The sequence below is a fragment of the Talpa occidentalis genome, unplaced genomic scaffold (genome assembly GCF_014898055.3).
Source record: "Talpa occidentalis isolate TD23 unplaced genomic scaffold, MPIMG_talOcc4v2.1 talOcc4.7, whole genome shotgun sequence".
Lineage (NCBI taxonomy): Eukaryota > Metazoa > Chordata > Mammalia > Eulipotyphla > Talpidae > Talpa > Talpa occidentalis.
The window spans coordinates 24,417,093-24,432,008 of record NW_023605083.1 but is presented as its reverse complement, the minus strand read 5'-3'; the positions used below and the strand labels follow the sequence as shown (position 1 = coordinate 24,432,008).

The 14,916-nt window shown below is 35.7% G+C and overlaps 1 protein-coding gene across 23 annotated transcripts in view; it reads right to left on the bottom strand.

The window, feature by feature from the left end:
• The window catches only part of RFX3 (regulatory factor X3), a 275,282-nt gene that overhangs the window by 24,954 nt on the left and 235,412 nt on the right, over nt 1–14,916 (bottom strand). For all 23 annotated transcript variants that reach the window (XM_037491495.2, XM_037491502.2, XM_037491503.2 and 20 more), the window contains one exon: nt 12,808–13,016. In XM_037491495.2, coding sequence (XP_037347392.1) covers nt 12,808–13,016 — 209 coding nt within the window. The remainder of the gene's footprint in view (nt 1–12,807; nt 13,017–14,916) is intronic.

Genomic DNA, 14,916 nt, shown 5'->3' with positions numbered 1-14,916 from the left:
CTGCAGTCTGGAATATATAATATACCCAGTATCAGAGCATGTTCTTATTTTTTCCCCCAGAATTCTGCCAGAAAAGAATTTTTAATAGTTGAAAACTCATCACCATGGCAAAAAAGAAGTAAATCAAAATGAGAAATTTTGGTGAGTAAACACTGTGTTACCACGTCTGATTTGGAGTACAACTGGGAAAAATGTGTTTTTGTGACAAACAAGGGTTACAAAATATACTGAGCAGTGTTCCCAGATTTGGCAATGTAGAAAGCAGGTGGGGTGTGTGCAGGGATTCCTGCAAGTTCGGTTAGAATTCAAGTTTATTAAGTGATTATAATTTCTTACTGATTTACATTTAAATTAAAATAATTTCCATTAGAAGTATAATAACATCAATTAAGAAATGCCTATCTTTGAGAAACATAAACACTTAATTTATCAAATATGCCAAAATATGAAGAAAATGACTAATGAAATACTGGTATTAATCCTATTATCTTTAAAACAGAAATGAATCCCAAATGGAATTTTGGCCTGATTAATGATGTGCCAATCATTAAAATTGTCCATACACTTCAAATTTCAGGGTCAGAGTGGTGTGTGTGTCTGTGCTTCTCATGACTTTCATTTAGTGACCTATTCTAGACACTTTTGAGCTAGGAAAATTGAACAGTCACTAGATTCTCAGAAAAGAAAAAGAAAATTTCACAGATGTATAGAATGATATTCCTAAGCCTTGCTTGCAATAAAGAATTCTAAAACAAAGGCAGATGGAAAAACAGAAGATTGTACTATTTGTCAACTTCATTTACTTAGAGGATACTAACATATCCAAATCGATACATTCAACTTGGTAAGTGACAGATCATCACCTATTTGTAAAAAATAATTAATATAAATGTAATAGTTATTTGAAATTAAGAATTTTCCCTATAGAAGAGAAATTAAAAGGTTGGTAATCCTTTATTTTAAAAAGCAAAAGCAAAAATCAAAAAAATAACAAAATGTTGCGTAATGCTTTTTACCCTTACTAGCCCAAACTCGATCATATGAAGTAAATATTTTTAAAAACTAAGGAAAGTAGGAGCATAATAATCACCCCTAATTGCATCTTTACTGCTGAAGAAAGATAGCAAACATCAAAATAAAGTCTAGGCTAACGAACATACAAAATATGACTAATATTCAAATTAAAGGAAAATCAAATTTAAGTAAAATATCATATATAATCTAAGAGATTAAATGATCCATGGTTGTAGCAGTTATGGGAAAATTACTGTTTTTGAAAGTAAAAATACACAAAATCTTGTGGAGGGAAAGTTGGCAGTATTTGTCAAAATTAAAATTGTACAAATCCATTGACCTAGAACTCTAATTGTAGAAATTTACACAAATGAGCAAAAATACTCTTAGGATCTAGAATAATATGGCATCAGAGGAGGTTCCCTGCTTTGCTACTGGGCGGTAAATCTGAAAATACTATAGAGTGGTCCTAGATCCAGAGGATTCTGTAACTTGGGGCAAAACTTAGACTACCTCTTAAGACATTGTGGGCAATATAGGCCACACAGGAAGAGACACTGAGGAAATTCAACTTCATTCAACAAAATGGGTGGAGAAAGGCACAGAGAGACTGTGGCCAGGGCTAGAGTATACCATGCAAATCTTGGAGCTGAGCTCCAGTAAGTAGCTGGCCTTGGAAAAGGGAGAACTGAGTAAGGTGGTGGAGGCACCACCTTAACTGAGAGTAGATAGGCATGGAGGAAATGAGGTGTTCCAGGCAAACTAGGTCTCAGTGATGAGAATAGGGTGCAGAATGGCCCTCCTCTTCCCCTACTTCCTCAGGACTTGTTTGAGCTAATCTTGCCAAGCACAAGAGAGCAGCCCCACTGACTGCAGAAACAGGAGTCTTGCTTTCAGAGTACACAAATAGGAGCATTCTCCCATATCACTCTTACCAGTGACTAGACCCCTCTGGGAATCCCCCCACCCCCGACTCAGCAGCTGTAGGTCAGTTCTCCCTGACATATAGCACCATGTATTAGAAAAGTGGAAACTCTGTACCCATTAGGACACTTGAAAAAGCAGCAACCTTGAAAGCTACAAAATGAGAGAGGAAAATATAATACATGGCATCTTGATCTCCTCAAGGAACATTTCACCACAAATCAGGTAAGACAAGAAGGATCTTTTTAGCACCAGACAGAGTTCAAAATTCCCATGATAAAGAAATTCAAAGAAATGGAAGAAAACACAAAAGAAAATTATCAAATAGAAGCAAAAACCTCAGAAAAACAAATGAATGTCTTAAGAAATAAAACTAATGAGCATAAGACTGACGTTAAAGCTTCAAATAAGAAAATAAGAGAGATGCAGGCTACAAAAATGTAAACAGAGGAGATAAAACTTTCTGGAGCAAGTGATAAAAGTAGAATAGACCAAATGGAAGATCAAATCAATGACCTCAAAGATGGCAATATACAAAGAATCCAGCTGGACAAAGAAAGAGAAATGGAAGGAACAAAATGAAGAAACACTGAAAATTAACTGATTCCATGAATAAACACAATATAGGGCCTCCCTGGTGGGGTAAGGGTTTAAGCACCGCACTATGAAGCAATCCACAGCCTCTGCAGCATGAGTTCAATCCCTGGCCAGCCAGAGAGAAAACCACAGGGCGAAGCAGACCTCTTCTGTCTCACCTGCTGCTCCCCTCAGCAGAGTATTTCAGTCAGTCTGCTCCACACTCTGCTCCCCACTCTGTCTCTGATGAATCCTCTCACCCCCACCCCCACATCTCTGACCTGTACCCCAGCTCTTGTATGCATAAATAAATAAATCTTTATCAAAAACCCCACAATATAACAATAATAGGTTTCAAGAAAGGGAAGAAAGAAAGAACAGAGAACTTATTTGAAGAAATAATAGAGGAAAATTTCCAAACCTGGAGTAGAAACTTGATCACTGGAATCCAGTAAGACTGCCAAAAAACACTTGTGAACAACTATCAAGAATTTAGGAAAATGAAAGAATACTGAATTTGGCTAACGGAAAGATGCAGATAACCAATGAAAGTACCCCCAGGGGCCTCCCGTGGTGGCGCAGTTGGCTGAGTGTAACGCTGTGAAGCTGTCCGCAGCCTCTGCAGCGCAGGTTCAATCCTGGCCGGCCAGGGAGATACCCACATGGTGCAGCAGACCTCTCCTGTCTTGCCTGCTGCTCCCCTCAGCAGTGTATTTCAGTCAGTCTGCCTGTTGGGTTACCCGCTCTGTCTCTGTCTCACCCTCCCACACATCTGGCCTGTACCCCGTTTCTTGTATGCATAAATAAATAAATCTTAAAAAAAAAGAAAGTATCCCCAGAGGTTCATATCTGACTTTTCTGAGGCAATACTATGGGCAAGAAGACTGAATGAAGTATACAAAATACATAAAGATAAAAACTCTCAGCCAGGAATATTATATACAGAAAGACTTTCATTCAGACACAGGGCAAAATAAAGAACCTCCCAGATAAACAGAAGCTGAAGGAATTTTCCAACACCAAACCTCCCCTGTAAGAAATGATAAAAGGAGGCTTCACTTCTACATCAAAGAGAAGACCATTCACAAAAAAAAAAAGAACTAAAAAACAGATAGGACCAGAAATCTAAGGACAAAATAGCTGTAACAGACCATTGCATATAAATAATCATGCTATGAAAAAGGTCTGAGCTTACCAATCAAGAGGCACATAGGGTTGATTACATTAGAAAAGAAAGCTGAATGTTGTGCTGTCTCCAGGAGCTCCAAAAATAAGCATAGTATCAAAATAAAGATTTGCAAAATAATCCTGCAATAAAAAATGGACCCCAAAAAGGCAAGGACAATTATACATATATCAGATAAAATAGACTTCCAACCAAATAATTATAACAAGAGACAGGGACAGACATTATATAATGATTAAATGATCATACATCAGGAAGAAATAAACAATGATCAATATATACTCACTAAATGAATGACCCATCAGAATACATAAGGCAATTCTTTTCAAATCTGAAAACAGACACTGGCAGCAACACATACAGTCATTGTGGATTTCAACACTCTACTTTCACCAATGGACAGATCAATCAAACAGAAAATAAACATGGAAACAGTAGCTTTAACAGGGATTAGATCTACCACATAAACAGCAGATATTTAAAGGGCACTGTCCCCCACAAAATCTGAATACATGTTCTTCTTGTACAGGGACTCCAGAATAGACCACTAAGCAAGCATCAATAAACTAGTGAAGAATGAAATAATATCGAATATCTTCTCTAATCACAATGGTATCAAAATAGAAATAAACCAAAATGAAAACAGGAAAAAACATTAATATATGGAGACTGAACAACACACTATTAAATGACCATTGAGTTAATGAAGAAATCAAAAAATATCTTGAGTCAAATGAAACAGATGATACAGTCTATAGGAACCTATGGAACATATTAAAACCACTGCCGAGAGGAAAGTAGGTGGTAAAACAGACCCATGTCAAGAAACAAGAAAGAGCTCAAATAAACAATCTTATCTTTCAACTTAAGAAAAAGATGAACAAATAAAACCAAGACAGAAAACAAGCAAACACAACCAAGCCAGTAAAAAGAAGGAAACAATAAAAATTAGACAAGAAAAAAAAATAGAAACAAAAAGTCTAAATGATTAATAAAACCAAAAGCTGGTTCTCTGAAAAGATAAAAAGAGAGAAAACTCCAGTTAAGGTCACAAAGAAAAAAAAAGGACAAATCTCAAACAAACAGAATTGGAAATGATAGAGAAGTTACAACATAAATTTCAGAAATTTAGAGGATCAAAAGTGATTACTAAGAACATTTGTATGTTAGTAGGTTGAATAACCTAAAAGAGATGGACACATTCTCAGAAATATAAAATAATTTGATACTGAATCAGGAAGAAATATAAAACCTGAACAGAAATCACTATAGAACTATATTAACCCAAACAATATGGTACTGGAACAAAAACAGACACACAAACTATTGGATTAGAATTGAGATGCAAGAAATAAATCCACATTTTTATGCAAAGTTAATCTATGACCAAGGAGCCAAGAATACACTGAAGTAAAGTCTCTAAAGCACATGCAAAAGAATAAAACTAGATCAACATCTCAAGTCAAATACAAAAAATAGCTTATAATGGATTAGAGAGTTGGATATAAAACCAGACTCATAAATATAAAGAAGAAAACATAGGAAAAACACTCCATGACATAGGCTGCAGGATATGTTTGTTGATTTGAGTCCAGCAGCAAAAGAAACAAAAGAGGACACACACAATTGGGAGCACATCACTAAAAAGCTTCTGCACAGTGAAAGAAACTATCAGTGAATCAAAATGATGCCCTACTTAATAGGAGAAAAATTTATACACCATATATCCAACAATTGACTAATATCCAAAAATTACAAAGAATTTACATAGTTCAATAAAAAGAAAACAAATAACCCAATCAAAAATTGGCCAGGAAAGCTACATAGTCACTTTTCCAAAGAAGACATAGGCACACGAAAAAAATGTTCATCACTTATTAGGGAAATGCAAAACAAAACTACAATGTGATACCATCTCACACCCCTGAGAATGGCCCATGTCAAAGATATCAGAAATAAATGTTGGTGAGAATGTAGACTGGTCCAGCCACTGTGGAAAACAGTATGGAGATTTCACAAAATATTAAAAATGGATCTACCATATGATCTAACAATTCCACTGCTATCTACCCCCAAAATGCAAAAACACTAATTTGAAGGGATGCATGCACTTCCACATTCATCCTAAACTTCTAACTCATACACATGATTCACCTCTTTTTTTTTTTTTTTTTATAGAGGCATGTTTTATTTATTTGTTTGTTTGTTTGTTTGTTTTGTTTATTCATGCACTGGGTATAGTCAGAAGCACGGGAGGGTGAGAGAATTCACCAGAGCCAGAGCAGGGAGCAGAGCAGGCAGAAGGACCGAAGTACACTGCTGAGGGGAGCAGCGGGCAGCAGGAGAGGTCTGCGCGCCATGTGGGACCCTCCTCCGGTGGCCGGGGAGCAGCCGGGGATCGAACCGGCGCCGCAGAGGCCGCGGGCAGCATCGCAACCCAGCGCTCAACCGCTGGGCCACCGGGGAGGCCCGACACATGATTCACTTCTAACTCATACAACTCATGTTGTAAACGGATATTGCCTCCATATTTACAAACAAATAAATAAAATAGTTCAATTTCAACAATATTTATACTAGTAGGATATTAGGGGACTATTTAAATGTAATAGCATATTGATCAAATTATGTTTCAGTCACTAATGAAATTTTCTACAAAAGTTTCAGGAAATTTAATGGACTAGACATAAAAACATGTTAACACAGAAATGTTAGGTTAAAGAAGTAAAATATGTAATATGGAACTTAAGAGTTATAAAAATAAATAATAAATGGGAGTATTTATTACTTTATAATATGAGTTTAACACTGTATGGCATAGCATATTTCATTAAAATTTTATCAGTCACTTTAAAAAATTCAAACCCTTTACCTAAACTTATCTGAATATATATGCGCAATTTTATGCAAAGATAATATTCTGTTTGTATCATACCATCAAAATCACCTACGTGCTTTATAAAAAGAGAAAAAGGGAATGTTTAATGCATGAGACACACATAATGTATTATTGTGAGGACATTAAAAATGTTATTTCTGAAGTTTTTTTTTAAAGATTTATTTTTTATTGGGCCTCCCCGGTGGCACAGTGGTTGAACACTGGGTTGTGAAGCTGCCCGCAGCCTCTGCACCGCCGGTTCAATTCCTGGCTGCTCCCAGGCCACCGGAGGAGGGTCCCACATGGCGCGCAGACCTCTCCTGCTGCCCGCTGCTCCCCTCAGCAGTGTACTTCGGTCCTTCTGCCTGCTCTGGTGAATTCTCTCACTCTCCCGTGCTTCTGACCGTACCCAGTGCTTGTATAAATAAATAAATAAGTAAATCTTAAAAAAAAAAATATTTTTTATTTATTTATGCACACAAGGGCTGGAGTACAGGTCAGAAGTGCAGGGGTGGGTGATGAGAAGATTCACCAGAGACAGAGAAGGAAGCATAACAGACAGTGTGACTAAAATACACTGCTGAGGGGAGCAGTGGGTGAGACAGGAGAGGTCTGCTGCACTTTGTGGGTTAGCTCCGTGGCCGGGCATCAAAATTGTGCAGTGGCTTGCCATAGCTTCACAGTGCTGAGACTTAACCCTTTGTACCACCAGGGAAGCCCATTTCTGAAGATTTTTAATGACAAATGCCGAAGATATAATGTTAAATGAAAAATGTTAAGGGAAATACAGTATAAATTGTGGTGAATAATTGGATCCCAGTATCATATAACACTAAAAACATTTTAACAGTGGTTATTTCTAGGAATTTATATGTGATTTAAATTTATTATCTATATAGTTTTGTATATCCGACTTTCTAAAGTGAGTACATGCTATTCACAATAAAAATATTTATTTTAAAATATGACACTCATCACAATATAGAAAACCAATCCCTGGTCAGTTAAATGTTAGTAAGTCTTTGTAGGGATCAATATCACAGATATCAAGTAAAATTTTACACATATATCTTTATTCTACATTAACATTTCAAGCCTTTTTTATTTCTCTTAAAATTTCTCTTAAAATAATCCTGAAATTATATTAAAAAAAACTAAGGAGACTATTCACATCGAGTAGCTTTCTGATATTATTGTAGACATGCAGAGTCAATTATTCTTTTTTTTTTTTAAAGAATGCACAATCATTCATTGAATAGATATTGTGTCCCTACTATGTACCAGGGTTTTGTTCTGGAAAAAGTTAGATGAAATTTCTGTCTCAACAGAGCCCACATTTTAGTAGGAAAATAGTTGATAAATATGCGAGTAGATACAAAATACGAAGTTGTGTAGTGGTGAATTCTATGAACAAAATAAATTAGGAGAGAAGGTCAGAGAGTGGCACATTAAGCTAGGGTGTTGGGAAAATTTTTCTGAGGAGTTGAGAACTGAGTGGAAACTGGATTTAAATAAAGAAGGAGAATCATATGAAAATGTGAGTTTTACTGGAAGGAGACGTTGCAGTCTCTGAGGCAGAACAATGCTTGATGTATCTGAAGAACAGCTAGGAGGCTAGTGTGGAGGACAATGAGCAAAAAGAAGAATATGCACTGTGATCGAGAAGTCACTAGCAGCTGAACCTTGTAGGATCTTGTAGGCCATGATAGGCTTTTGGACTTCAGTCCAAGGGATTTTTTAACTCTTGAACAGTTAATGACTTTATTTTAGCATAAGATGTAGTACTAAATTTTGTTGGAAAATGAAAAACAAAATCAGTGACCCTCAGTATAATGCCTACTTGTTTTGCTATGTTTCCTTTATTTCATCTGTGTTGGGTTGCTGTCCTACAAGCCAAATATTAAATAACACAATTAACAGTTTAATTAGAAACCTATGGTCTAATTCAGACTTCTGAAGGTATGTTGCAAAACTAACTCCACTGAATTTCATGTTGCTAAGCTACCATGAATTCAACACCTTTTGAAATTAGAATTTTAAACGTTAATTATTTTATAATAGATGAGAAATACCTTTGTATATTTATATTTGTAACTGACGGTGTGGAAGCTGAAACATATCCCCTAACACATGATAATTAATCTACCTCTTTATATATATATTAGGGATCTGTCACATGCTTTCTAAGGAGAAAGGTGAGAACATCACACCTACGACCCTTATGTGAACTCTCTTTTGAAACAGTGCTTACAGTTGATTCCAAAAGAGTAGTACTTTTGGGAAGATTTATATTTTATTCAATTGTAGGCAAACTAGATTCCCTATGCCTCTTTTCAAGTCGCTGTATCAAAGCTGTAACTTCCAGTCTTTAAAAATGGGATATATGGATGACCCTCAGGGTGGCCCTGAGGAATGTTCTGTTCTGTTATCTACCAAACACACAAGCTGAGAAATGGCCCACATAACTTTTCCATTTCTGCCTGAGAAAGGCAGATATATATATATATTTTTCCATCTCTGAGGGACTCAACAGAGCGATTCAAAGCCAGGCTAGTCAAGGAGAGAGTCCATTCTGAACAGACGGTGTTTGCAGGAATTTATCAACTTCTATCGGGACCTTCTATTCATTTCTACATTGACGTGCATGAACATATATACACAGAATTTTAGAAAGTATGAGACTGACTTTAGAATGTGAAGTGTCTGTGAATGTGACTACCAAATTCTTATCAAAATGCCAAAACGTTAAAAACTATAATTTTGCTTTGTTAATACTTTGTGAATGCAGTTTCCATTACTACTGTGTTCCTATGCTGCAGTAAAAAAAAAGTTCAGATTTTAAAGGTTCTTAAGTTTCTAAGCTATTGATGTTGCCTACCAGAAGGAGGCAGGCAATGGTCTGAATATGCCTTTCCTATTGTGGCCCTGAATTGTAAGCCTTCAAGTCTTCTTAAAACAAAATTAATAACCATAATAGTGTCTAATAATAACAAGCCAGTTATCCCCAACTCAGGGAGGACAGAAGGCAGGCAAGTGATGATAATCTACTGAGTTCGTATATTTGCAGAGAACAAGAAATAAGAATAAGTAGTTTTCGTTCCTTTCAAGATAACTGCAAAAGAGCTCTGTGAAGACGAAGGAGCTGGGGTGTATTTCTAAAATGATATCAACTAAATATAAAAAAAAAAACCTCATAAATAGGAGTAAGGGCAAGTCTGACATAACAACATAAGAAAGCAGTAAGAGGGGCACAAACCTCTCCTTTTCAGATATGGAGGATGCACTGTTACTGTCACATAGATTTTGGAACAATAAGTTAGTCTTAACTTCTGTTTCATCAGTCATCATGAGGCATATATACCATCTATATGATTTTCTGGAAAAAGTGGATGAATGAAATATCAACTGCAAGCAAATGGGAAAATAGATGCAATCTTAAGAAATGTTTCCAATTAACATTTTGAATTCTACTGTTACTACTGTTGCTGCATTTACTTTGAGAACACTGACAATGTTTTCCAAGTCTTCCCCATGTACTGAGAGAAAAAATACATTTTTCATTAACACAATTTTCATTAACACTGAGATCTAAACCAAGTACTGGCTTTACTGGAGCAAACCAATGCATGGGTCACAAAGTTGAACAGCACTTACAAGTTCCCTCTCAAATTATATGAACTAAAGGTATTGAACATCTGAGAGACAAACTGTAAAACTATTCCATTCCGCCCCCTCCCCAACAACAACAACAAAAAAAAAACAAAACAATACATAACTGGGAGGTTTGCTTTATTTCATTGCATTTGATCCTGGGCTAGCCGGAAGACTATTTCCAGGACATAAGGTTAACTTAACTCTTAATCATATATAGTCTCTACAGCTCTACTTTAGTTCAAGAAATAAGAATTGGAACCAACTCAGTTGAGGAGAAAGATTTACTTATAATAAAACCCAAAAGAATTATCATAAATAAAAGATCTCTGATTCTAGTTCTAGAAAGATGGTGAGAACAAGGTAGAAAATCTAGAGTTTGGGCTTGCTGAGTATATAAATACTACTACTTCCTAATTTCTGTTACTTTATTCTATACCTTCTCTTCTCACAACTAGCTTTGGATTCATCATGGATATACTGATGATGACCACATTGTACCCACAATCACAGTCTGTGGTATTTTCTGGGTCACTAATATCTGATATACATACAGCTGCATCTAAATTAGAAAATGCCTAAACGCATGTAGACATGACTTTTAGCAAGTCAGTGGGCCACCTCTATTTAAAGAAACAAAAAATGTACAGGCACCACAAAAACAAATGCCAGGGTCAAAAATATAACTTATGAAATGGAACTCCATCTGTCAATTCCATCTTACATATATGTAGTATATATGCCAACTTGTATAATTTTAACATCTGATGTATAAATGCCTCCTGCCCTCTGTCCTCCCTGAGTTGGGGATAACTGGCTTGTTATTATTAGACACTATTATGATTATTATTTTCATTTTATAAGACTTAAAGGCATACAGTTCAGGGCCAGAAGAGAAGGCATATTTAGATATTATCATGCTGGTGGGCAGTCTATAGCTTTGAAACTGAAGAAACTTTAAAATTTGGATTGCTTTATACTGAAGTGTAAGAAAATAGTGAGTAACAAAAAATGCATTACTGTGTACATTTCAACTTCCAGTTTTTAATTTTTGGGGCAGATCTGTGGTTAGTAGCTCATCCTAACATCTGATTTCATATGTCATGTGATTTGAAAGCTCTTCTTCTGAGGTTCTTCTACAAAAACAAACATTTAGACCTACAAAACCAAACATTTAGACCTACATATTTCTAGCCAAAAAGTGATCCATATTGTACTGTCAACTATATTATTGGCTCTCATGCTGGCTATGCATTAGAGTCATCAGGACTTTTGAAGCTTTCTGAAGAAAAAAGTTCTGGTTATCCTCATTATTCTTAATTACTACTCCTAACTACCAAGATTCAGTAGTTTTGGGGAGGTACCAAATTTTTTTAATATTAATTCTGATGTGTAGAAAACAGTTTTAATTTCTATTTTTTTTAAAGATTTATTTATTTATTTATTTATTTATACAGGCACTGGGTACAGTCAGAAGTGCTGGAGGGTGAGAGAATTCACTAGCGCCAGAGAGGGGAGCAGAGCAGGCAGAAGGATGGAAGTACACTGCTGAGGGGAGCAGCGGGCAGCAGGAAAGGACTAGGCACCATGCGGGACCCTCCTCCAGTGGCCTAGGAGCAGCCGGGGATCGAACCAGTGCTGCAGAGGCTGCGGGCAGCTTCGCAACCCAGCGCTCAACTGCTGTGCCACTGGGGAGGGCCTTTGATTTCTAAATTTGAAAACAATTGTAATCAATAAAATTAAGAAGTTAACTGGATAGTCCTAAGCATGCATTAGAGTCATTCATCCATCTATCTATCCATCTATCTATCTATCTATCTATCTACCTACCTACCTACCTACCTACCTGCCTACCTACTTACTTATTGAGATAACTTTGGTTTTAACCAATGTATATGATTCAAAGGTATGGGATAACACCTCTTCAAATGAATGCTATCACAAAACCCTTCTACAAAAGGACCCATAGTCCTCCACAAAAGTCCATTGGGCCCCATCCACACTTTGCTCTCTACCCGCTTCTCCTCCTCCCCCACTGGTAATCTCAATTCTGTAGTCAGACTTTTAAAAAGTGAAAACCACTGTCTCATGTTCATATTTTGACTCAAGTATATTTTGGGGAAGGGCCTGAGAATTTGCATTTTTAACATCTTTCCAAATGATAGTGATGTTATTAGACTGGGGCCACCACTTGAGAATCACTGAAATAGACTTGAAAGAAAAACAGTGCTGATAAGAAAAAAGCCTGAGTAATGTGTTTTTGCAAGGAGGAGGATTAAAGCCTTTTCCTGACTATTGCTACGCACATTATCAAGACTGAAATATTAGATATCCCATCTGAAAACTTCAAGGACTTTGAGCTAGAGGTTTTCTTTTCCTAGCAAGAAAGCTGATTTCCATAAATCTCCTGGTACAATTTCATGATGTTGTTATCACTGTGTTGTGTTGGAGAAAATTACAACAGGGAGTTTATGAAAACTAAAATCTTTACTACTTTCAAATACACACACACACACACACACACACATATATATATGCAGAATATGAAAAATAAGCTTAGAAAAAATTGAGATGATACCTGTAGAAAGACCATTTTAGCAGAAATTGCCTGGCAGCTTTAGGAAAACTGGGTCTTCCTTCATAGGGTTTCAGTGCTTGCATCATCACATTGTCAAGCCACGCAGCCCACTGCTCCAGGGTGCTCTGCTGCTGAAGAGTCATCTTGAAGTCTGTTTCTAGTCTCTGAACCATGTTGTCATCACACTGGCACACCCAGGAAGCCTGCTCCTGGAATAGTAGACACAATGCAAAGGAAAAAGTTCAACTCAGTATCTTTTCATTGCGTGTCAGCACACAAACTGTATGCATGAATGGGAAATTACAATGACAGCTTCAAACAGTTAAATGAATTAAGAAAATGAATGACTACTTGTCAGTTGTAAAGGGAAATAACATTGACTTTGTGCATGAAAATATGGTATGACATAAAAGCATGCCTTGGTTTTCTACATTAGCTAGTGTGTGAAGATTAAAAGACATGATCACTTAAGAAAAAACTGAAGCTACAGTATGTAGAATGTAGGGTCTTTCATTCTATTTAGTTTTAATATTTTTTTCAAACATCCTATCTTTTTTCCCCTCCTATCATATAAAACTTCAAAGTCAATGCATTTGAGAAGATTTAGGTTCAGTTACATGGATAATGGACTCAATTGCCCAAAAGTATTCCCTACAGACTAAAACAGAAACCAACACTTAACACTAGTTTAAGAAGGAGCATGTGTTGTATGAACTTTATGTATTGGGAACTGAAATTCAAGGACAATCAAGGGTATGAATGCAAATTAATTAACAAAACTGAAAATAACAATAACAACAAAAACACTTTTGAGAAGCTATAGATATGTTATCGGCCAAGAAATGCAATTACCAGTGTTCCCCTGGTTCTGATTGGGAAGTCTCATGTTAGGTAATAGGAAAGTTTTAGGCTAATTGTTAAGAGGCAGCCTAATTTTTGTTTCCCATGCTAAGTTGTGTTAAAAAAACAAAAATGAAGCAACAAACCATGATATTCTTCAGGCGAAAATAAAATTATTTGGTAATACAATATTTGACTTAATGTCAAAGGACATGGATTTTAACACGCAACCTCAATCAATTAAACTGACCATAAGCAATTCATCTAATCTAAATGGGCCTCATTTTCCTAAGCAGAAAATTAAGAGAAATGTGACAAGAGCTTTTAAGCTGGGTTCATTGCATCCAGATAATATTTTCAAGAGGATTCTGTGGAAGGGCATCTATGTAGTCCCTAATTTTTTGATCAAACATACTGTGAATATATATGTATATTTCTGAAGAGTGTCTATGACTTTTGTTCGATATGCTCTTTAAGAGCACAGGTTCATTAAACTGACAATTTCAAGTGAATAAGTCCCTAATTTCTATCCCTTGGCTCCAGTATCTTTCTTGATCCTACAGATTTTATTTATTCAAGAGACATTTCAACTAGGAGGCACTTCAAATACAAAATGTCCAAATTCAACTCACTGTATTCTCAGCTGATGTACCTACCATATACTATCCTTTCTCTTATCTGATTTTAGTCATAAAACCTTTGAAAGGTGCACTTCTAAATATAACTTTTAAATATTTTAAATACATTAAAATATGATTAAGGAAATATAAATAAGCAAAAAAAATATTAAGATTATCTAAAATATTGAGATAATTACAACATCCTGATATACATACTTTTCAAACATTTCACATGCAATATATACATATGTATAGAAAAATATTTAAAATAAAAGAGGAACATATTACACAATCTGATAGGCTTGGTTTCACTTAAGTATTATTACAACTACATTTCCATGTAGTAAATGTCTCCATGTAGTTTATGACTCAATGATTGAATGCAAGAAAACACTGTTATTTATATAACTAATTCTATAGAGCTATCATATATGTTGACTCCAACTCTTTACTCTTAAGAGATAATGGTGTAATTAGCAATGCTATATGTTTGTTTATTTTTGCACTTACTTCTGCATCATAGATTAATATAATAATAATTAAGACATTCAATGCATGTATACTGTCAAATGACTCCCAGGAACTTTATACCGATTTAAGAGTACATAAGAAAAGCCAAGGATAAAATTTAGGCATCAAAGAAAGAATA